Genomic DNA, 23,303 nt, shown 5'->3' on the forward strand with positions numbered 1-23,303 from the left:
CGTTCTTGATCTGAACGTACATAACATAAACAATCTGTATTACACTATGTTGTGTTTTAGTCCCTTTTGTACAGTTTACATGTCACTAACATTTTGTAGACATACACACACCACTATTTTGTATAAAATGTAACACAATTATTCAGCAAGGAACATTTGTTAAAACCTAAGTTAGGCCAATATGTAATTGAATCATATCCCAGAGTGTTCACATGTTGGTGTGAAGGACCAGGGTACGCAACAACTAGGAATGCAGGTAGAGGTGGAAAAGAATAAGGATTTTATTTACCCAAGATATATATACAGTTTTTAGGATGGGTAACAAAATCATTTAAAAAAAAAAAGGTGTATTATTAATAATATAAACAGATACAATCTAGAGCATTAATTAATTAATAAACAAAACCGTCACCAAAATGGGTGACATTCTGAGTTCTCTTCTTCACAAGACCCGCACGTACGCACGCACGCACGCACGCACGCACGCACGCACACACGCACGCACGCACGCACGCACACACACACACGCAATCTGCACTCAATCTAGTAAAAATAAAGTTGTTTAAAAAAATGTGTCTGTAATGTTTGATGTTAAAACAAAAGCATAACCTTTAGGATGTGTGGTTGGTTGTGAGGCTCGAAGCCTTCACAGTTGGTATACAAAGTATGTTGTGCCATTCAAACAGCTCTGTGTGTTTTCCATGTTACTTCAACATGCCTTAACATGCCATAAGAAACACCCCAGTATCAATTCCATCATTATGAAGCAGAATTAATGTCCCATAACCCCACCCAATGTACTGTTCATGTACTTTGGTTGTACTGAGAGAGAGCACCACTTCATCTTAAAAAAGTGATTTGTAACTTAATCTCCGTACTCAAAGCATTTCCTGCCTGTTCATTTAATTGAAATGCATTTTCAGTGTTTGTAAAGCTATAAGCTACCATGTATTATATTAAACTTCCTTATCTTCTCGTGTAGTGACGTAAAAACAGCTTTGAGGAAAGTGTGACATGGCATTCAAGCAGACTTTCTCTTGATGGATTGTTACACTTTAGCCAGCTGGTTCTTGCAGTAATTGCTAACAAGGCCAGAGAGATTAGGAGTCAGGAGGGCACGCAGCGTGGGGAAACACAGGAAGTGTTGACTGACTTCTTAACACTGAAGCATTACCCAGCTGCTCTACTCTCTTACATCACAATCTGAATGAGAAACAGGTTTGTCGCCAAGTAGGTTTACACATACAAGGAATTTGCTTTGGTGTATACATAGACATAGTAAGAGATTTTGAATCGGAAAATGACCAAAAATAGAACTATTTTAAAATCTATTATAACATTCAAATATAGAGAAATATTTACCTGAAATATATAATATACAACAAAAACGAAGTACAGTAAAGTGTGTAAAATGCTGTTGAACAGAAATGTGCGCAATTCACAATATTAAAATGAACATGATGTTCTTTCCTCAATTTTACTTGCACCATTGTTTTATGGTCAAATTTCTTTTTCTTAAGTATATTGTATGATTTACTGTTGGAGGATCCGGAGACTTAAGATCTTCATTGCCAAAAACACTTCGTAGATATTGTGCATATGATAATAAATCCTGCGAATCTTCTTGAATCGAGTCATTGTTTTTAATGTCAAATAAATCCCCCAAATCCATGAATTTATACTGCAACTGTTCTGGTATTAACGCTCTTTCCCCATGCTTCTCTCTCTCAGCGTGCTCCCAGGGGACCTATGGGCCGGCCTGTAACAGTCTGTGTCGGTGTCAGAACGGAGGCTTGTGTGACCCTGTGACCGGGAACTGTGTGTGCCCCCCCGGGGTGCGGGGCCTGCTCTGCGAGGACGGTTTGTAAACATTCCTAAAGGTACACACAGGTGTGAATACAAAAACCAGGCTCTAAGGTGGTGGTGCTAAACATTTTTTTTTAGTTTGCCCCGTAGATATGAAGCAATATCTCCTAACGACCCTGTCATAGGTTGTCTCTTAGTGATGAATTCATGGAGCTATTTGGAAATTATATTTGTGTACACAATAAAACAAAGCAACAGGAACACAACAATTAATGATAAAGACAATTCTGGAGGTAAAATAGGAAAATTGCTCAGGGCTCATACTGTAGCAGGAATCTCCAATTCAATGTAAAAGTCAACAAACAAGCTAACAGCAACAAAAATACATTGAAAAACGTAGAAAAAAACCACAATGTTGAGTTTCACAATTTTGCCTTATCTTATTGTTCGACCTTATTTAAAAAAAAAAAAATGTTCTAAAGTCGCATTTTTCGTGTTAACAGGTTGTCCCAGGGGTCATTTCGGGATGCACTGCAGGAGAAAGTGTAACTGTCCCAACAACGGACACTGCCACCGTCTGTACGGGGGCTGCCTCTGCTCTCCGGGACTGTACGGCCGTCTCTGCCACCTGTGTGAGTCCCAATGACCTCAATATAATACCTACTGCATAATGCTGCTGATGAAAGTATTAACAAAGCCGTGGTTCTTACATGTTACATTACATGACATGTCACTTGTTAGACGCTTTTATCCAAAGCGACTTACATACATTCAGTACTGTGGATAATCCCCACAGGAGCAATTTGGGGTGAAGTGTCTTGCCCAGGGACACAATGACATGCTCACTGCAGTGGGACTTGAACTTGCTATCCCCTGATTCAAAGTTCTGCGCACTAAGTTCATCGCACTATCCCACTGAGCCACAGCCTCCTTCTTGGTTCTAGACCAATTTGACCACGGGGGCCAGTTACGTGTATTTAAGATACAATAATACTTTAATGGTCAGATCAAGTGTGACATTTTACTTGCATCACAGCAGTGTAACAACTATATATATATGTATGAGTGGTGTACATTTGATGAGAGACAAAGACAGTGTTCAAGATTTTAACATTTTTAATTCAATATAAAGTCATAGCCCACAAAAAATAACATAAAAAACCATGACTAGTATTTGATTCATTTAGACAGTCTTTGCTGCAACACTATTACAAATGATATTATCATATATTCTAATCTAAGGGCACTGGCCCCTGTTTGACCCTCTCTAGAACCGCCCATGTGTTAGTTTGAAATAATACTGGTCAGTGGTGTTTACGAGTTAATACAATTGATAAAAAATATACTTTAGGAGAATGTGATACATGAGCAATGGTAGAATGTGATTAGGTTCTGCAATGAATAAACTATTTTCATTTTATGCTACTTCACATTTCCAAACCATAACCATACAATTTTGGGAGCCATTATTTACTTTTGACTCCACTACATTTCTCTGATTGCTTTACAGATTCCGATTATTAGCGAATACAAATAAACATGTGGTTCATAATGCTCTTCTGTATGATTGAATGTTTAAAAAAACGGATGAAGTTAAACCCTCATTGGCAGTCTTTAGGTGTTGGCATCATGGTGATTTACATATAAGTGGATAACAACTATTTTGGTTCTGGACATTTTGTCAGTTTTTGTTAATCACTATTTCCAGATTATGTTCGGAAACTATGTACAAATTGTCTATATAATGTACAACGAGTCGTTTGGACGGGGGCACCAGGTGGACGGCTACTCTTAGTACTTCATTCCCCTCAGCTCTTTTGTGTAAGAAAAACAAAAAACAATTGTTTAACCTGAAAGAAAAATATAAATGCTTCTGTATCATTCTTCATTCCCGGTTACTTGATTGGATGCAGAAGTGAAATATGGGTAACAATATGATGCGAAACCATTAATGCCAATCTTTTAGGTGTCATGAGGATTATCATACAAATGGATAACACCTTCTCAGGTTCTGTACATTGTGTTAGTTCTGTACTGCTACTACTAGATTATGTACAATTGTCTACATAAAGTACACAGAACCTCATGTTTGCTCTTCATCGCTGGCTGTACTGAGCCGTTTTGACGGGGGCACCAGGTGGGACGGCAGCTCTCGGGGGAGCCAGTGTCCCTCCAGCTTCCCCTCAATGAGGTGGACCGCCAGAGCGAACTCCTCATTGTCCAGCATGCCGTCCCCGTCCACGTCCGATAGCCTCCAGATGTGAGCGAGCACGGAGCTGGGCAGCAGCGTGGTGGTCATCCACTCTCGGACTTTGGTGCCGCTCAGTTTGCCGCCGTTTGGACTGAGGTTGTAGAAAATCTCGTCGTACTTCGGCTTGTATTTCTCCACCGCCCACTCGACGAATTCCGCCTCGCCGCTCTCGTCGTCTCTCCTGAATTCCTTGAAAGGATCTTTTTTGTAATGCTCACGCCTGAATGTTCCCAAAAACTCCCCGTCCAGCACTCCAGGGAGGGATTTCTTCCTTTCCTTCCTCAGTTCCTGTTGTTGGAGAAGAGGCACCAGGTTGGCGATGTCAGTGGCCAGGAGTTTATCCAGCGAGGCCATCAGACTGGGCTTCAGCGTCTTGAACTTTGAGAAATCTTGACCTAAAAGCTTCTCCTGGAAAGTTATGCAAACACATGTAAAGTTTAAGAGTTGGTAAATCAATTCTAAAACATGTTAGATTAAATTAAAAAGTCATGTTTAACCTGCATCTTGGTGCAGTCAGGGAAGTCGCCCGCTGGGACTCGATGCTGTTGCTGGATCTTGGTGAAAATCACAGGAAGCTGGTAAATCAGGTTGTGCTTTTTGCTTTCTTTGCAGAAAATAGTCGGCATCTCCTTCTTCAGATAGCTGATGATGTGGGCATGAGCCTAGTAGGACAAGAAAGGAGAAATCAGAATAACTTAAAGGTCCCCTATTATACTGTTTTTCATCAATATATTATAGGTCTCAGATACAGAACATGTCTCTGAAGTGTTTGGCTCCAAACACCAAACAGATCATTGCAGCATTACCCATAATCCCCTCTGTTTCAGCCCTGTTTCAAAAGTGCTGATTCTCTGTCTGTTACTTTAGATGAAAATAAGGAGCCCCTCCCCACGCCCCTCTGAGAGATATTTGGTTAAAAAGAACACAATGGTGCTCTAGGAGGAGATTCAGGTGATGAGGTGGGGGGGGGGGGGTTACCTTGGTTGGTGATTGGCTAATGGTTATACAAGACAAATAATTGTTATGACATCATTAAGTGGCCAAAATCTGATCAGCTCATTTTCAGACAGGTTTTTATATAAATGGATCAGGACAAAAAGAGAGAATCTTTTTTCCTGAAACTTTCAGAATCTCTTTACACAGAGGGTACACGTGTTGATGTAGAAGAGACATGAACAAGTGGATTTTGCATAATAGGTGACCTTTAAACTCAGTTATAATTGGTTGAAATGGAATAATGAGATATCTCACCCTCACTAAGCGGGCCCTCTTCACCAGGTCATTCAGCTTGCGTACTGCAGCATTGCGCGGCAGGTTCCTGATGTCGGCCAGCAGGTCCTCCTCCTCCACCTCGATCAGCTGATAGTGGTCGCACACCTGCCTTGGCTCTGACCAGAAAGATCCGATATAAACCCGCAAGACCTCCGGGGTTTTAAACACTTTCCCCAGCGACCACATGAGGGAGCCGTACACTCTCATGAGCTGCTGCGAGTCCACCCTGTCGGCCTTGTTGAGAACCACACGCAGCTTGTCCTCGTGTCCGCACAGCGCTCCGAAGGCCCGAGTGAGCTCATCGGAGAACTCTAGTTTATGTGCATCAAACAGCAGGATGATCCGATCCACACGCTCTGCAAACCAGCGCAGCACTGCTGGGAAGTCGTAGCCTGGGGATGAGGAATGAAAACACAGGGATCTCATTAAGGCAAGTCTCTGTGCCTCAACACCTAGAGACACATACTGTATATCCCAGAGGCTTTCACTGGTTGCAGGCCATGTCAGTTACACCCATAGATTAATGTGTTTATAAAACAAAGGGGAGACAGCTTTTTCGTCCTGCTCGTCTCCTCCCAAACTCAGTGATATTACTTACAGCTGCAGTGCTTCTGAGTTCAAGTGTTTGAATTTCAATAGGCTGGAATATTATTATTGTAATGCATTTGCTTCGACTCTTCTGTTACCAGGAATTTAAATCATCCTGACAGCGACAATGCTGTCCAACTTTCTAAAACTGAATATTTGGAAGTAGAAGAAGAAGACCCATAAACTTTGAAAAGGAAATTAGAAAAGTGTTATTTCACCTCGACTCATTTTTCTTCTCGCAGCAGTTAAGATGCCCGGCGTGTCGATAATGCTCACGCTCTCCAGGACTTTATTTGGCATCTGGACGCACTGAAACCTGGAAAGAATAAATACTTCAACATAATGCATTGGAATATATTGTGTTTAATGAATATTAATAAGACAGCTTCACACTGCAATGTTTGGCCGTCTTAAAAGACAGAACATTGCCAACAAATGTTGCCAAAAGTGGAAGAAATAGTAGGACAATATCCTCCCTCCTCTATCTCTTTCTCGTCTGCTTTTGTCACCTGTTCAGAAAAGCATTTCCAAAAGGGTCGAGGTTGCGAAAGGGCTTTTTGGGGTCCACTGTGAGGGCATTTCCAGGGATGATGCCTTCCACCTCTCCGTGCATGAGGGCAGTGAAGCAGTCCGTGGTTGGCTCTGGTCCTACTCTGCTGCCAAGGAAATCTTGTTCTATGAGATACCTGAAGTCCAAACCAACATTAGAACATCAGCAGATTACTTGCACAAAAAAGCATGGATGTTCTGACTAACCTGATGAAAGTAGTCTTTCCAGTCGAGTACTGACCCATCACCAACACCATGGGTTTATTGTCGAACTCTGCATCCTCGTAGCACGGGGAATGAAAGTGACTGAAGGCGTAATATTTCTCAATCGGCATCAGCCTCTTATAATAAAGGTTCTTCAGCTCCTCTGTCACAACATTGACATCCCCCAGAGTTTTAGGGTTGCTCCAAAGCCTCCGTATTGACATGGCGACGAATCTCTGCTCTTCAGTGTGGAAGCTGCTCGCTCTTCTAAGACCAAACCGAATGATGGAAGAATGTGTAAGAGGATTATTATCAGAACCTCACAGCTGTGTGCTCCATCCTGCAGCGGGGACAGTGAGAGGGTGGAGAGGGTGTAACCAGAGCCTGCAGCTGCACCTAGCATCAAGCCAATGTCGAGAGGGACAGGGTGGAGCGGAGTTCAGTTGTTTTGTAGCCGAAGAGGGAGAATCTTGGCAAAACTCGTGCAGATTGTTCATGCAGAGACGATGTGGACGCTTTAAAAGTCTTACATAACACTCAATCTGTTCAAGGCTTCTTCTAATGTGACACAGTTTTCAGAAAACATTGTAAGAGGTTAGAAAATCATACAGTAACGATGCGCCATCATTTGTATGATATCATTTGAGTGCAAAAGGAGGCAGTGGTCCCATGACTTAAACTGGCAGAGGTCTGAAGTTGTGATAACACGGTTGCTGGGTGTGTCCGTTTTGCTCGTATTAAAGTGTAATCTGATAGTCGAGCAGGATTCATTTTGACATTCTTCCCTTAATTAACTATCACCACTGTTACTTCAGCACACAGAAGTTGCTGTGAATTTGTTTTCCTTGATTAACCTTTGAAAGAAAAGCATTCCCATATGTTGTTTGAGGGAAGCAGTACTGTAGGATTTCCAGCTTGCTTTTCATATGTATATAAGTTTCATTCATGTGCATTTATTTTTTGTACGACATCATACACAGTGGTGGAAGAAGGATTTGGATTCTTAACTTAAAGGGGACCTATCATGCAAAATGCACTTTTGTACGTCTTTTATACAATGCATCATATTTTGTCTCTAAAAAGTCAACTAGTTGTTACATAACTGCCTGTTTTTAATTTACAGCTGTAGCCATGTATTATCCAGCTGATCCAAGTGCGTTCCTTTAGCTCAAGAAGTAAGAGCCTTTCCTAAACCCATGAGGAACACTTTATCCTTTAGTTCAACAGATTGTTTTAATTAAGATTTAAAGTACACTATGTGTGTCTACTGAGATGTGATTAAGTAGAACTTTAAAGTTACATAGAATTGAAATACTCAAGTAAAGTACAAGTACCACAACTCTTTCGTTAGTCTACTCTGATTGGTTAGCTGGACGACTCTGTTGTGATTGGCCAACCGCTTAGCCTATCACGCACAATGTGTTTGAGGGCTAGCCAATAGAAGGGCAAGTGTTACACAGTGATGTCACTATGTTTCAGAAGTAAACAAAGTAGTCAAATGGAGGTGTTTCAGGCAGGTGGGGAGTGTGGGGAGAGAAACTCCCTGGGGAGGGAACACAGGGATTTTAGCCTTTGCAGACCATTTACATGCACACAAACCTATATAACTAACAACAGGACAGGGAACACCACAAAACATGATATTAAGGCCCCTTTAATGTATTTAGTTACAGCCATTACTGACCATATAAACATGGGAACATCTTATGTCTTGGTCTGTCCTCACACTGATCTCGTCTCTCAGCTTGTCCCAGGTGGACGCAAGGGGCCGGCTGTTCCCGGGAATGTGACTGTGTTCAAGAACATTCCTCTGGCTGCGACCCCAAAACAGGAAGCTGTTTCTGTAAGACCGCCTACCACGGACCACAGTGTGAGAAAGGTACAAGCACTTAAACAAATATCCAACTTAATTTCCCATTAAAGTAATTGTTGAAGATTTTAGTTTACGTCCAGGCTTAAATATGTGCTTTGAGATTGTCTGTTTTTATCTCACTTTGCTTGTGTATGTGTTCATGTCTCAATGCAGAATGTGAGCCAGGGTTCTTCGGTGCCGGCTGTGAGCAGCCATGTGACTGTCCAGGTGGAGCGTCATGTGACCCGCGGACCGGGGAGTGCAGTCAGAGATGTCCTGCAGGTCTTCACGGAGAAAAATGTCAACTTGGTGAGGAAAGGTTTTTCTCTCACTACGCTCAACACAATCATCAGACACAATATGCGATGGGATTGGATCACGTACATGTTGTTGGAGCACTAGCCAATAAGTGGGAGTGTTACGGAAGTAATCAAAGGAGTCCAATGGAGGCGTTTCGGGCAGTGGGGGGATAAAACCAATACCAACACACTACAGGTAAGGGAAAACTTAAAACTTAAAAAGCATAACAGGGCCCCTTTAAATGTATGATTTCCCCTTTATACTCCACAGCGCTCTCATGTGGCGCTCACTATTATAGTAGAGCATCACTCACTGTCAGCATGTGTGTGAAGTACGTGGGTTTGCACACTGACACGTGCCTACATGTGCAGTTATTGTTTGCATACTTCATGCTTGTACTCTTGCGTGTCCTTTCTGATGTCAACACAAATTGATATGAATGAGTTTCTCCACCTTTGTCGCAACCTTTCGCAATTCTTTATCTTTCTCTATTAAGCCCTTTTCTATTCATTCCCTGCTGCAATTGATGGAACGTGTGGATTTAATGGGTGAATACAAAAATGCTGTCATTTATATTTCACCTGGTCAATGCAGGTGTTCTTTTGACAGCCTCAAATATGTGTGTGCCTTCAAGTTGTTGTGATCTAAAGTGATACAGAACATTGTGTATGAGTGAAAAACAAGACTTTGTGTCTCCATGGATTGGACTAAGATAACAGAGCAGAGTTGCAGTGTGTCAGCACCAATGAACAGTCCAGGTTTAGGCTTGCTGGGTTTGTCAAAGCCAAATGAAAAAAGAAATCCACATTTTCTGGATTGTATGCGTTTTACGTTGCAGGCCAGGTCATGACAGGGGTAATTTACTCTGCAGAGACGATTGGCAGAGGCTGAATAAATAAACAGAAAATGACCTGAGTATTTCTTCACTTTGTTTGGCAAGCGTGTGCAATCCCATCTTGTTTTATTGTGACCGACTGTTGTAGCTTTTAATAAAAAATAAGCTGTTTTCATCTGTTTTGTGTCTCCAGCCTGCCCATCACTGAGATATGGTGAGAGCTGTCGTCTGACCTGTGGCTGTGGAGGAGCTCCATGTGATCCTGTAACCGGACGATGCATCTGTCCTGCAGGGAAGACTGGGGACTCCTGTCATGAAGGTATATTAAGTTGAATTTGTTTGTGTTACAATGCATTTCTGTTGAGTTTTTAGACATTTTGTACAAATTAAGTTGTATTAAAATGTAAAGGAACATTTTGCAACTCCATTTTATGAGAACAAAGTAGCAAAATAACCTCTGCAAGCTTTCTAACTTGCATAAAACATACATGTGTATGCATCATTTTGTTCCTAGACCTTCATTGTTTGCAAATAAGACATTTTTTTAAAGGTTTGTTTGCAGCTTTTGGGGTAGACAAAAGGAAATGTGATGAAATGCTATGTGAACTTACTGACCTCAGTAGTTGTAGTATCCAACACAACCACCAGGGTGTGTGAGTAATCTGTTTCCTTGTAGCTTACTCCCCATTAAATACATTCCACTGAAACATCCAGTCATAAGTGGCTTTAGGACTTTACAGAGGGATAGCTAACATAAGTGGCTTTCGGACTTTACAGAGGGATAGCTAACATAAGTGGCTTTCGGACTTTACAGAGGGATAGCTAACATAAGTGGCTTTAGGACTTTACAGAGGGATAGCTAACATAAGTGGCTTTCGGACTTTACAGAGGGATAGCTAACATAAGTGGCTTTCGGACTTTACAGAGGGATAGCTAACATAAGTGGCTTTAGGACTTTACAGAGGGATAGCTAACATAAGTGGCTTTCGGACTTTACAGAGGGATAGCTAACATAAGTGGCTTACTGCTCAGTTAATCTGAAAGATACTGGGTGCTCCGCAGACTGCCCTGATGCATTCTGGGGGATGAAGTGCCAGTCAGCGTGTCCTGACTGTGAGAATGGAGCCTCCTGCAATAAGGAGAGCGGAGTGTGTGAGTGCAGACCAGGCTTCATGGGGAACCTCTGCCAGAATGGTGAGTTGTTATCCAATGAGGTCCAAGAAAGAAAAACATTTTATATGAGATATTTATGTTTTATATTCCAGACAATTTTATTTTCTTACATATTTTCAGTTTCATGATACAAACATATTCACACTTTTGTCCACTGTTTTTTTTTCTTTTTCATTCAGCTGTATCTACAAAGCCAATATCAAAGAAAAATAATACAAATGGCAATACACATTTGAAATAAAAATAATTATTCCAAGTTTTAAAAAGTAGTATTTATAAAGTAATATTAAAGAAAAATACGTATTTTTTTATGTATTTCCCCAAAAAAATGTAATAGTTAATTGAACGGTTTTGCATTTCACTTATTTGCTTTTAATATAATTAGATTATTTAAGAGTTAGAAGCAGATGATATGTGGTTGTCCTCCAATCTGAAGGTTGGTGGTTGGATCCCAAGCCACTGCAATTACTAAACTTAACCCCAAATTGCTTGGCCCATGTGTGAAAGTGTGTGACTTGACCACCTTGTATGGCAGCCCCTGCCTCTGTATGAATGTGTGTGAATGGGTGAATGCTGACTTGTATTATGTAGTTTGAGTTTGTCATGTAGTTTACCATTATGATTTCCCTGTTGTTCACAGAGTGTCCCCCAGGTCTCCATGGTCCAGGCTGTGAGGGTCTCTGCTCCTGCCCCCCCGACTCTGACTGTGACCCCCGGACGGGACACTGCCTCTGCCCTGCTGGCAAAAGAGGCCCTGACTGTGCAACAGGTAAGAACAGTCACTATTTATCATTGTAAAAATAACGAATATAGCAGGAGGCGTCTCCCACTCATGTCCAGTGGGTGACAGAATTGATGAAGTTTCTACACATGGAGAAAGAAAATATGGATATTTGTCATTGAAACTGTATGTGTTGTTTAAGAAAAAGGAAAATAAAGTTGAAAAATAAATAACGAATATATCTCTGAGTGCATGATGTGCTGATCTTCTCAGCGTGTGAATCTGGTTACTGGGGCCCAGGGTGCGTGAACACATGCGAGTGCAGAGAGATCTCTGAGAGCTGCGACCCGGTCAGCGGGCAGTGTGTGTGTGAGGCGGGCTTCACCGGAGACCACTGTGAGAAGAGTGAGTGGACCTCTTAAATACCTCAGTTTCACCTTTTAGTAAACACTGCCACCATTGGGTGACTGACTGCTGCTTATAACTTATTTTAAATTTATATACAATCCTGACAATATTTGAGTAGGTATGTAGTTTATTTCAGTCATTTTTGCACTTTTTCTAAGACTTGGAATGTACTGAATACAAAGAGATTGAAATAGTTTAGAAAAACCTTCTGCATGTAACTTTAGGAACTATATTAAGCATCAAATTACAACACAGGACATTCAGTTATAGCATGTATTCATGTATGTATTCGTTTCTAACTAGATTAGATTAGATATTCTTATAACACCATATTAGCTGGCATTAAACATGGGTAACAAATAAATAAATAAATAAAAGAAACAAGCAGAACATTTACACATGGCAACAGTAGAAGAGATATGTATCAATAGTAGGTCTGTGCAATTAATCGTATTTTAATCACAATTACGATTTTGGCCTGCCACAATTACGAAAACAACATAATCGAAAAAAACAATTATTTTGTTTTGCTTGGTTGTGACAGTGCACTGCAACATATTTGATCTAATTAATTTTGGTCTCATTTATTTGTATTTATCATATTTATATATGTTTAGTAGCTTGTGGAAGTGCGCTCCAAAATATTTGTTGATCTTGTTTATTGGTATTTATTATTTTGATATTATTTATTTAAATGTATCATTTATTTTTGTATTGGTTTTTCAGTTGAATTATACATTCAGGGTAATCAACAGTTAAAAAGATACTGTTCAAATTATTATTTGTATTTGTTTTAAAGTTCAATAAATAGATTTTTTCAAAGTCAATGAATAATCGTATTTAATAATTCAATTATTGACCCAAATAATCGTGATTATGATTTTTGCCATAATCGCACAGCCCTAATCAATAGAGTACATACATGTATAGAATACACAGAATAAAATATCCAAAATTAGTTGTTTAGAATGTATTTAAATATACCAATTTTCTAATGAAACCAAATATATACATAGGAAACTATAAACATTATGTAGTATATACCATAAACAATGCAGTGAAGTAATGTGAGTCCAATATGTGAAAATTGTTCAGGGTTATCTAAAAGGAACTACAAATACCATTGTTGTTGCTGAGACAAAGACTGAATATGACGCTGGCTACCTTTGGGTTAAAGTTTAGGATTTTGCTAAACCTCTCCTTATCTGATGTTTTCCCTGATGTTCTCCTGTCAGACTGTGTGAATGGCAGTTTTGGGCGGGGGTGTGTGCTGCCGTGCCGCTGTGAGAGTGGAGCGCTCTGCGACCACGTGAGCGGAGCCTGCACCTGCTCACCTGGGTACGCCGGCACCTACTGTGAGAAAAGTAAGGTGTTCTTTTTGTTTCTGATAAGTAACTTTATCATGCCTGATTGTACCAATGTGTATGTTCTCTAACATTTTGAAACTTATCATATGAATATTCCACAGTATACATCACTGACATAAAGCCATTTCTTTATTACATGTTGTGAAAATGAGACGTAAATGTGTGCTCATTTGCATATAAACAAACATGAAAAACATTTCAAAATGATTGTTTAATTTTGTTGAAATTTGACCAGAGCATGACAACAGGTTATGACACTCCTGTCTCCATTGACTTAAATGTGTAAGTTGTGCCCTTCCCTTAAGTATAAAACCTTATGAATAGATAGTATTGTGTTGTTATATTTACTAAGGACCCTCCTCTCCTTGACATGTGACATTCTCCTCTTTACACACAAGAGGGCGCTGCAGGACAGTCTTCAGATTTTTTTGTATTTCTTCCAAGGCTTGAGTGAATCATCACACTGAGGTTATGAATCATCAGATTCTCCAAGTAATGTCATGTGCAAAACCATTTTAAAACCACACGGATCCCAAGATATAATTAGCATTCGTCATTCTGGGTTCGATGGCGCGTATTTCACAGGCGTAGTCTCTTCCAAGCATCCTGCCATCGCAAACCCTTCATTCAGCTAATATTCCTCTCATCATTGTGATATATTTATTGAACGGAAAGACACTCAAACAGTCCAAGAGTCTTAAGAAGGCAATAGATTTGTTCTTGATTATAGTCCTTTGACTTGAAGTGGCCACATGTTATAAGTATGTGTAAGATTTACTGTAAGGCCCAGAAACCCATACCAGCTCCTAGCATCGTAAATCATGACCGTGTCACACTAGACCAGAGCTTCTCATCGCTAGTCATAACAGTCTAATGGCTTCAGACGCAGACGTCACTCTGATTGGACGTCGCTGTGGAAATAAGGCTATCGTTCTGACCAGATTCTGTTTTTCTGAAGGCCTTCTCTCCTCAAACAGAGGTGTCCTGTTTCTCAGTCTTCTGCTGGGCCTCTTCCTTCAGGAGAAAGTCAGGAAGACGCCTGTGCTGTGAGAAGGACCAGATCTCATCTGTTTCACAGGATCTAAAAAGAAATACATGACTTTCCCTTTTAGCGTTTGATTCTAGGTGGGCTGGTTTTTATAATGTTATTCTTGGGAATAACGGCAAAACTAGAGCAAATGCAGTTTTATTTATAAAGCTTTATTGTGGTTAATGCTAACCGTCAGAATCGAGTTTTGTCAGAGGAAACGAGCTATTGTGCTGACATGGGTCCTTCACACAAGACCACTTCTTCCATTAACGCGTATCGTGCTTCGTTTTCTGGTCCGCAGCTTTGATCTCTGCATCAAAACTGTTGCAGTAAAAAGAAGTCTGGCTTTTAACATCCGCGGTATTGTCGGAGAAACAGCAGTTGTTTTGTTTTGTCACTCTTTCAGTGAATGGCACCAGGAAGTTTCTGTTCTCTGTCCTCTCTATCCGCTCTATTTCTATGGCCTGCTCTCCTGGCTGTGTGGTCCCTGGACCTGCTTTACGGGCTGACAGCAGTGGCTCTTACACAACCAGGGATCTGGAAATAATCCTCCTGTCTTAAAGAGCTCATTTAGTCTGGAGATGGAGTCTTTCAGCGATGGCACAGTGTGTGTGTCTGTGTGTGTGGCGGACTGAATCCTCCGTGCCTTACCCATAAACAAAGACTCAGGGAAGAGTCTTCACTTACAAACACTTGCAGACACTGTCCTAATATCTGATGACAGATTGCTGCTCTGTGGTTAATATGGAAACCAGTCGCCCCCTGCTGGCATAAACAAATAATAAACGTTGCAATTCAGAGGTGTCAGAATCTCCCCTGAAGAGTTACTGCAGAGTGTGTATGGGCTGTAGTAAACTATGAAAGTGTTTGAACATGTTGAGGTGATTGCTGTTCCCGGGACAAAGACCTTATTAAAGGGGAACATCAGTCATTGGAGAAGATTCTTTTTTAACATCATAGATTCCTCGGCGTACGGTGGCCGACCCGTGCAAACACGCTATAACGTCCCAAAACACTTCTATTAGGAGAATCATGCTGCATTTAACTTGACCAACTTAACAACACATTTGCAGCATTTACGAAGCGCTGCATAAATGAAACGCTGCAAATACAAAACGTTGGAAATAAAAAAACGCAAGAAGCTCAAAACAAAACGGAAATGGGGACACTGAAAAGTGATGCACACAGCTGGGACCGGAGCGCTTGTTGGCGTTCGGAGATTGTTGGCACTGTTAGTCTGTTAGCTAAGTTAGCTAGCTAGCTTACAGCAGATCTGCAATAATATCAGAAATAATCATGCAATAACACTGATAAAATAAGCCAATAAACATCAACAAGCGCTCCCAGCTGTGTGCATCACTTTTTAGTGTCCCCGTGTCCGCATATTTTGTCAAGATGGTGAAGAACACTCTTCCTTTGCATGTGTTTGGGCACGCAGTGTTTTTATATTTGCATCGTTATCAAGACTGCAGCGTGTTTCCTCATGGAAGTGTCGTCACGTGTTGGCCCCTGTCGGCCACCGTACCTGTCTCATCGCTGAATAAATCATATTTAATTTCTGAATCTTTTCCCGCAGCAAGTAAGATGTTGCCATGGTGTCAGCAATTGCTGTCATAATAATAATCAACAGCAGACAATAAACCAGTGTTTTTGCTACAGTGGTACCACAGAGCTAATGGACAGCTGGGTTAAAATGACAGCATCCTCAGTGGGCTGGCTTTAATAACAGCCTAACCACTACAGAGGCCTGCGCAGACGTCATGCTGTCAGCGTGGGAAGATGCCAGAAAATGCTGAGCAGGAAGGACACTTTTCCCAATTTGAGGCCTTCAGGGAGCAAACGGAGGAGTGGAGGGCATCATCAATTGGAGCAGGAGAAGGAGATGCATTAACTGTAGGGAAACACCCTGAATACGGTGGCATTTAAAACCACTGAGTTACACATTTGTGTTGGCCTGCCAATTTGTGGCTTCCTTTGGTAACATGGTCCACTGCTTTTTCTTTTTAGATAGAAGAGGTAGTATATGAATGAAATGAAAAACAGCTGGCCGTGGAGATAATTGGGAAACTATTCAAACCTTCACCCGATTTTCTCACATATCACTGCAACAGAAAAGAGAGAAATGTCTGCGACGGCTGTCAATCAAACCTCCGTTCCTATTAATGAAAAACAGAAAGAACAATTTTTCTTGAGTTGATCTCTTTAGTGACAAATTGTGGGATCTAAAATTAGGTCTTGGATAAACAGTCATTTTTTCCTGCTCACGCTTACAGACAATATTTACACCCCAGTAGTGGAAAGGCTCGTTCATCCTCTTGCTTCTGGCAGAGGATGGGAGGCTCCATGTTTACTCAACTCTCCTGAGTGTCAATTGACTGTACACACACACAGACACACTCTCTCTGTGTGTGCTGGGGAATGGGAAACAGACACTGGCATCTCCAGCGATACTGTAGGTATGTGTGGGGGGAGGGCGGAGGCACAGTAACCTGGCTTTGTTTTGTATTGGTGGGGGTCTGTTGACTCAGCAGGTGCTCTAATTACCAGCTCTGTGCCCCCCCCCCCCCCCCCCTTCACCTAAAAGGGAATAACCTACACGCCTTCGTGGACTTTGATGTGGGCCCAGATTCACCGCACATGTGGGCCATGAGCTCACTTAACGAACGCAGACGCTCTGCAAATGAACCGCCGCAGCATGGTACTGCAATTTGATATTGGTATTTTCAGTAGGTGGTAAGACAGAGCGGGAGACTAGAAGGAGGAGAGGAGAGAAAGACCTAAAGAGAAAAAGTATAAAGAAAGTTGGCATCCGAACCTTTTCCTCTCCTCTTCTGTGCAGCTGCCAGTTCTAACCATGGGATGTTTTATCTCGGCCCACAGTGTGCCCGGACGGCTTTTACGGTCTTGACTGTGGCCAGATGTGTGAGTGCAGGAACGGTGCCCGCTGCCACCACATCACAGGAGGCTGCCTGTGCACCGCCGGCTGGGCAGGACCACACTGCATTCTGGGTAATGGAAGCCACATCATTAAAACGGGGTGTGAGGGAGGCCCTCACTGCAGCCCATCACGACATCCTCTCCTTAAACACAACTAGGATGTGTTTGTGAACAATTATCTCTATAATGAGACACTGCCAATGACTTTTTTTTTAGGGATGGGTAAGAGTGCCCTCAGGCTCACAGGGTTTAATTGAGGTCTATTCTGGATAAATGCACCCACGTGTTTGTGTGCAGCGATCAACATTAGGGAAAGGGATAGCATAGCTCTTCAGCAGCTACCCTATCACTGTTCTCATGCTACAGTTTCATGCCGTTGTTTTAATGGATTCAGTGAAATGCCCACTAAAGCTCTTACTCTGTCATTCGCTACTTTTACGCAAGACTTTCCTCTTGCCACAGTCATTTGTGGTCCTCACTACGAGAGCCAGAGTCAGCAGAAAGCCACTCGCATGACTTAATGATGCATCTCTGTCATTAGGGCACTTTTCCTCTCTTAGACTCCAAATGTCATCTTGGACTTTGATCATTAACTTAACAGTGTGTGTGTAAAAAAAGCCCCCAAAAATGTCCTTTAGCCCTCTGATCTCATGTGCAGTGGTGAGAAGTTACTAAGCACATTTAGGCAAGTACCGTACTAAAGTATCATTTAAAAGAAAGTTGTACTTTACTTGAATATTAACATTTTCTGCCACTTAAACTTCTACTACGCGTTTTACTCCATTACATTAAACAATAAATACGTTTAGTAGTTGTTACATTTTACATAAATAACATGGTTTGCTTATATTTACAGTACATAAAGTATCCAAACTTAACTCCAGATAAAAAACTTGATAATACAACCATTTTAAAGAAAATATTCTGCATTAGTTTTGATTCTTTAGATACATTTGAGCTGATAATACTTCTGTTCTTTTACCTAATGTGAACACAGTATTTTTTGACTGTGGTATTCAGATATTCATCTGCTAACTGGGTCGTAAGTGAGGCTGTAAAATGAATGTAGTGGAGTTAACAGTAGATTATTTGTCTACAAATATAGTGGGGTGAAAATACACAGTATCATAATGTGGAAATACTGAGTACAAGTACCTTCATTTTCTACCTAAGTACAGTACTTGAGTAAATGCCACTGCTGCTCCTCTGTTTGCCTTATTCGTTGCATTTAAAGTTAATAATGAATGTGTGTGTCTCTGTATTTCTGTGTGTGTGTAGCGTGTCCAGAGGGTACTTTTGGGGAGCGGTGCAGTCAGACCTGTGAGTGTGAGCGGGGGTCCAGGTGTGACCACATCAGCGGGGGTTGCAACTGTGCGGCCGGCTTGACCGGAGTCCGCTGCCAACTGCGTGAGTTTCATCCTCAGCTGCTCATCACTCAGCTGCTCATCACCCAGCTGTGTATCACTCAGCTGTGTATCACTCAGCTGTGTATCACTCAGCTGTGTATCACTCAGCTGTGTATCACTCAGCATGACACAGCATCTCAGAAATATGGACAGCTGTCTTCTTAATGCAATACCAGTGGGTTTAATATATTAGCCCCAAATGACTTGAAATCATAACTTTCCATGTTACAAAGCACGCTGAAGTGTCATAGAAAGGATGTGTTTTGGCTGCCAACAAGGTAACACTCAGCAGTGTTGTGTGTGTGTGTGTGTGTGTGTGTGTGTGTGTGTGTGTGTGTGTGTGTGTGTGTGTGTGTGTGTGTGTGTGTGTGTGTGTGTGTGTGTGTGTGTGTGTGTGTGTGTGTGTGTGTGTGTGTGTGTGTGTGTGTGTGTGTGTGTGTGTGTGTGTGTGTGTGTGTGTGTGTGTGTGTGTGTGTGTGTGTGTGTGTGTGTGTGTGTGTGTATAGCCTGTCCTGCAGGATATTACGGTGAACAATGCTCTGGTCAGTGTCTGTGTGGAAACGGAGGCTCCTGTGATAGCGTCAGTGGTCAGTGCTCCTGCCCCCGCGGCTGGAGAGGAGCTACCTGTGAGTCAGGTGAGTCCTACAGAAGCCTTACATGTGTTACATCACACTGTGGAACAAAAGTGTCCAAATGAGAGACAGAAATACATATCTTGGGATCAAATTAGCCTCTTCATGTAACAAAAGGAGGAAGGTCACACACAAGTTGCCAGTTATTAATGAAATGAACCAAACCAGATGATAGCAATGTGGACTGTCCCTAGCATGAGGCATGGTGACAAAGAAAGGGAGAGCATGGCCTGAAGCTCTTAAATACAGGTGAGGAAGGTGATCCTCATCTGCTCTGATGATTCTGACCTTGATACCGCCTACAGGCCCTCTGGAGCAATAGCACACTGTCATAGTTTGAAATAAAATAGTATTATTGATCAGGAACAGTGTTTGGTGTATTACTAATGAAATGTGGGTAATATACTGTTACAATTCTCAGTAACACAGAATCGACTCCCAATATTAATTGAAATTATTTTATTGACTTAAAATGATCGTATTTCTTCCGTAAAAAAAAAAAAACTCCGTTCCACGGCGCACCAACCGCTGGAACTGCGACAACAACAACTTTACGGCAGCACTGTCCAACTCTGTTCACAGTTTCTGATCCACTAACAAGTCCTTAAACATTACAGAGCCCATTCCGTGTTCCTGTTAGTGTTAACTTCCTCTCTGCCTTCTTCTGATGATTTATCTGACGTCCAGTGCTCCATCTTTTAACCTCTTTTCCTTTCTCTTTCTTGATCCTCCTTAGCAACGGTCTTTACAGTCCCTGACAGCGGTCTGCAGCCTACTACTGGATTAACAACGTGTCACGTGTTTTGAAATGTTCAGAATCGAGTATTTAACTAAGCCGTGCAATACAAGTTGTTAGTAGCCTTAAGGGCCTACAGTTGCTGCACTAAACTACATTTTAGCATTTAAAATACCTAGCCATTATTTTGCGGTTGTTTTGGTGAAAGTAACTCAAAAGTAATATAAAAGTAGTGTAACTCATTACATTTCAGAGACAGTAATATTGTAATGTAACTTATTACTTAAAAAAGACAGTAATAAGTTATATGTACTGTATTACATTTTGGAAGTAACTTGTATCAAATCATGACGAAGAATACAGATTACAACTGACTTAGTAAAAGGAGCTGTCATGACATACAGACTTATAGGAATGCAGCTCCAAACTGAATTTCCATTATTATTTGTATTTGTGTAAATAGCTATAATTGTTAATTGTATGTTATATTGTGATTGTTAATATTAATGATTGAAAACAATACTAAAGGGTAAAAAAAACTACTTGTTTTCACTCAAATAAATAAATACTTGAATGCAACTTCCATCTGAGGTTTCCTCTCCCTCTCTCCTAGAGTGTGAGGAAGGACGGTTTGGAGAGAACTGCAGTCAGACCTGCAGCTGTACGACTGGAGGGAGGTGTGACAGAGAGACAGGAAGATGTGTGTGTCTGCCTGGATGGACGGGAGACCTCTGTCAGTCAGGTGACTTCCTGATCTAACCTAATCAGAGTTTGAGAGTAATGCAACCTGATTACTTTCCACTACTTTTGGATTGCCTCAATATAAAGTGCAATGCAAATAAATACAAGACATGTCAATACAACAGTGTTTACTTAAAGGTGGGGTAGGTAATTTTGGAGAAACCAGCTCAAGTGCGCTAGAATTTGAAAATACACAACCGGAAAAAATTTGCCACTTCCTTACAGAGCCCCTCCTCCAACACACACGAACGCTCACATGACCAATGAGGGCACGAGATAAGTTTGTGCACAGATGGAAGGCTGACAGGCAGGTAGGCCATCCAGTTATTTTAGCCGGGCCGGCTCAGATGATTGGTCGTGCTTTTTACAGTACTACGGCTTCCACAGATGACATCTTTTTATGGATTTTTTGTCAAAGCACTTAAGATATTCATTGCTATCGGGATGTTAAGAGCATTCCATGGAATATACTGTAACAAAAAGTGTATCTCGAGCCGGTTTCTCAAACTTACCTACCCCACCTTTAAGTGTATTATGTAAGACAACAGAACAATGTGACCATAGAAAAGAAGAAACTAATATATTAAGTATCAAATATATGTCCTATTAAATTATAGGCTGGACCTACAAATTATTTTCAGTTTAAAACTTGAATTAAAAGTATTTTTGTTTAAAAAAAGCAGTTAAGTAAAATTTAAGAACAATGAAAGTAGCCTAAATAACGTCTTACTTTAATATATTTGTGTGATCAGATTAGGTATTTTTTTATGTAACTTTAGGGGAATACATTCCTCTTTATTTTGTGTCCTGATCACGTTATCCCGTTACATGTAATCTGTTGTTCCCCAAGCCTGATTACAGCATGTCAGTCTTTATGAAGCATTTTTTAAACACACAGTATTAGATATAATCTGTTATACAGTCAACCTGCGACCCAGCGATTTCCGTCTTTGCTAGACATTTCTGAGGAGCAGCAGCATTGGGTAAAAGAGCATAACTGAGTAAACTATTTGTAGCTAAGTGTAGCTCTCAGACTCTGATGTTGTTTCTGATTGTGTGTGTTCTGTCTGAAGCCTGTTCTGAGGGATTCTTTGGAGAGCGCTGTGAGCAGAGGTGTGACTGCGTCCATAGTCCGAGTTGCCACCATATGACGGGCCTCTGTGAGTGTGAGCCAGGCTGGAGGGGGGCCAGGTGTGACAAACGTGAGTGTGTAAAGCACTGAGGAAGTGGCAACGGATATTAAAGTGGCCTGCTTTGATCATGAGAGTAAACTGAGTGATGTTTGTCCGCTCTCAGACTGCCTCCCGGGGTCCCACGGTGCTTCCTGTGCCCAGCCGTGTGACTGCCAGGCCGGGGCGTCCTGCCACCATGAGACGGGGAGCTGTGGGTGTCCCGCCGGACTCATGGGGCCCGGCTGCGAGACACGTAAGAATGGAAAGGGGGGGGGGGGAATTGTAAAAGGGGTTAGGGTTATTGTTTACATCTTTGGAAATGTGGTGTAGCAACTACACTTCCGATAAGTAGAGGGATAATGTGCAGCTAGGCGGTCATTAATGAAAAAAGAACAAAGTCTGCTTAGTGTCCAGATCCTGCTCAACCTGTCGGTGTTCTTTTTTCAATTAATGACCGCCTAGCTGCAACTTTCATCCCGATATTTACATGGTTACACACTAAATAAACCAACGACTTGACTCACAATATGGATACAGAAATTATTTTATTGCTTTAAGAAAAAACGGTTTTGCTTCCTTTAAAGTGGACCTATCATGCTATATTTGAATAATATAGTGTAGGACCATACCTATATAAGGCATATTTATACTTTTTTTTTTTTTAAATACCAAACAGATCATGCATTTTAGCCATGCCTCATTTCGCTCAATTTGACATTTTTTAGCTCTGTTTTTGCAAGGGCAGATTATGTGAGAACAGCACCACCTACAGGCCTGGCATATGTACTACAGCGTCTCCAGCGCTTTCGAACGGCAATGGCCGTGGCTGTCTCCTCCTGATTGGTGGAGTTGGCCCAATAGCCGTAGCGCCACTGTCCTGACGTCAGGACAGTGTTCAAATCTGGATCAGTTTTTATCAGATCCGTTGCAGCCCCTTTTTTAGAGATTTGGGTATGGAGGAAAATAGAGAGGGTTGTGTTTTCTGACACTTGGTGAGTTCCCTGGAACACCGGGGACACATATTCATGTATAAAAGACGTACCAAAGTGCATTTTGCATGATAGGTCCCCTTCAAGTTCCACTGCGAACCAACAGCGTAACTTAAAATGAGGGCAAGGTTTTCTGTATCTGTCTTTCTTCCTGTCTGTCTTCTTCTGCTTTTCCTGTTAGTGTTTACTTCCTGTTTGTCTTCTGTTGATTCTCTGTCGTCCAGCGCTCTGTCTTTTATCCTCTTTCCTTCTCTTGTTCTCTTTTTCTTTTCTTTACTTGGGACAGTTTAGCCGTCATGAATCCAATGCTCTCCACAAATATAACAAATAATAT

The 23,303-nt window shown here is 41.4% G+C and overlaps 2 protein-coding genes across 2 annotated transcripts in view; one reads left to right on the plus strand and one right to left on the minus strand.

Moving 5' to 3' along the window:
* Positions 1–23,303, plus strand: part of zgc:158328 (uncharacterized protein LOC567225 homolog) — an 80,793-nt gene that overhangs the window by 46,950 nt on the left and 10,540 nt on the right. The window contains exons 15-29 of the mRNA XM_034114548.1: positions 1,732–1,860; positions 2,310–2,438; positions 8,415–8,549; positions 8,697–8,831; positions 9,851–9,976; positions 10,720–10,851; positions 11,471–11,599; positions 11,825–11,956; positions 13,195–13,323; positions 17,237–17,365; positions 18,572–18,700; positions 19,206–19,334; positions 20,681–20,809; positions 21,882–22,010; positions 22,105–22,233. Of these exons, the coding sequence (XP_033970439.1) occupies positions 1,732–1,860; positions 2,310–2,438; positions 8,415–8,549; positions 8,697–8,831; positions 9,851–9,976; positions 10,720–10,851; positions 11,471–11,599; positions 11,825–11,956; positions 13,195–13,323; positions 17,237–17,365; positions 18,572–18,700; positions 19,206–19,334; positions 20,681–20,809; positions 21,882–22,010; positions 22,105–22,233 (1,950 nt within the window). The remainder of the gene's footprint in view (positions 1–1,731; positions 1,861–2,309; positions 2,439–8,414; positions 8,550–8,696; positions 8,832–9,850; positions 9,977–10,719; positions 10,852–11,470; positions 11,600–11,824; positions 11,957–13,194; positions 13,324–17,236; positions 17,366–18,571; positions 18,701–19,205; positions 19,335–20,680; positions 20,810–21,881; positions 22,011–22,104; positions 22,234–23,303) is intronic.
* LOC117470029 (EH domain-containing protein 2-like) lies at positions 3,680–7,062 on the minus strand. Its single transcript, XM_034114549.1, has 6 exons — positions 6,674–7,062; positions 6,427–6,603; positions 6,136–6,233; positions 5,309–5,721; positions 4,555–4,719; positions 3,680–4,465 (listed from the first exon to the last, which is right to left on the minus strand). Exons 1-6 carry the CDS (start codon positions 6,892–6,894, stop codon positions 3,890–3,892), a joined length of 1,650 nt encoding a protein of 549 aa, XP_033970440.1. The 5' UTR covers positions 6,895–7,062; the 3' UTR covers positions 3,680–3,889.

This window comes from Trematomus bernacchii, unplaced genomic scaffold (assembly GCF_902827165.1).
Source record: "Trematomus bernacchii unplaced genomic scaffold, fTreBer1.1, whole genome shotgun sequence".
NCBI classification, from domain to species: Eukaryota; Metazoa; Chordata; class Actinopteri; order Perciformes; family Nototheniidae; genus Trematomus; species Trematomus bernacchii.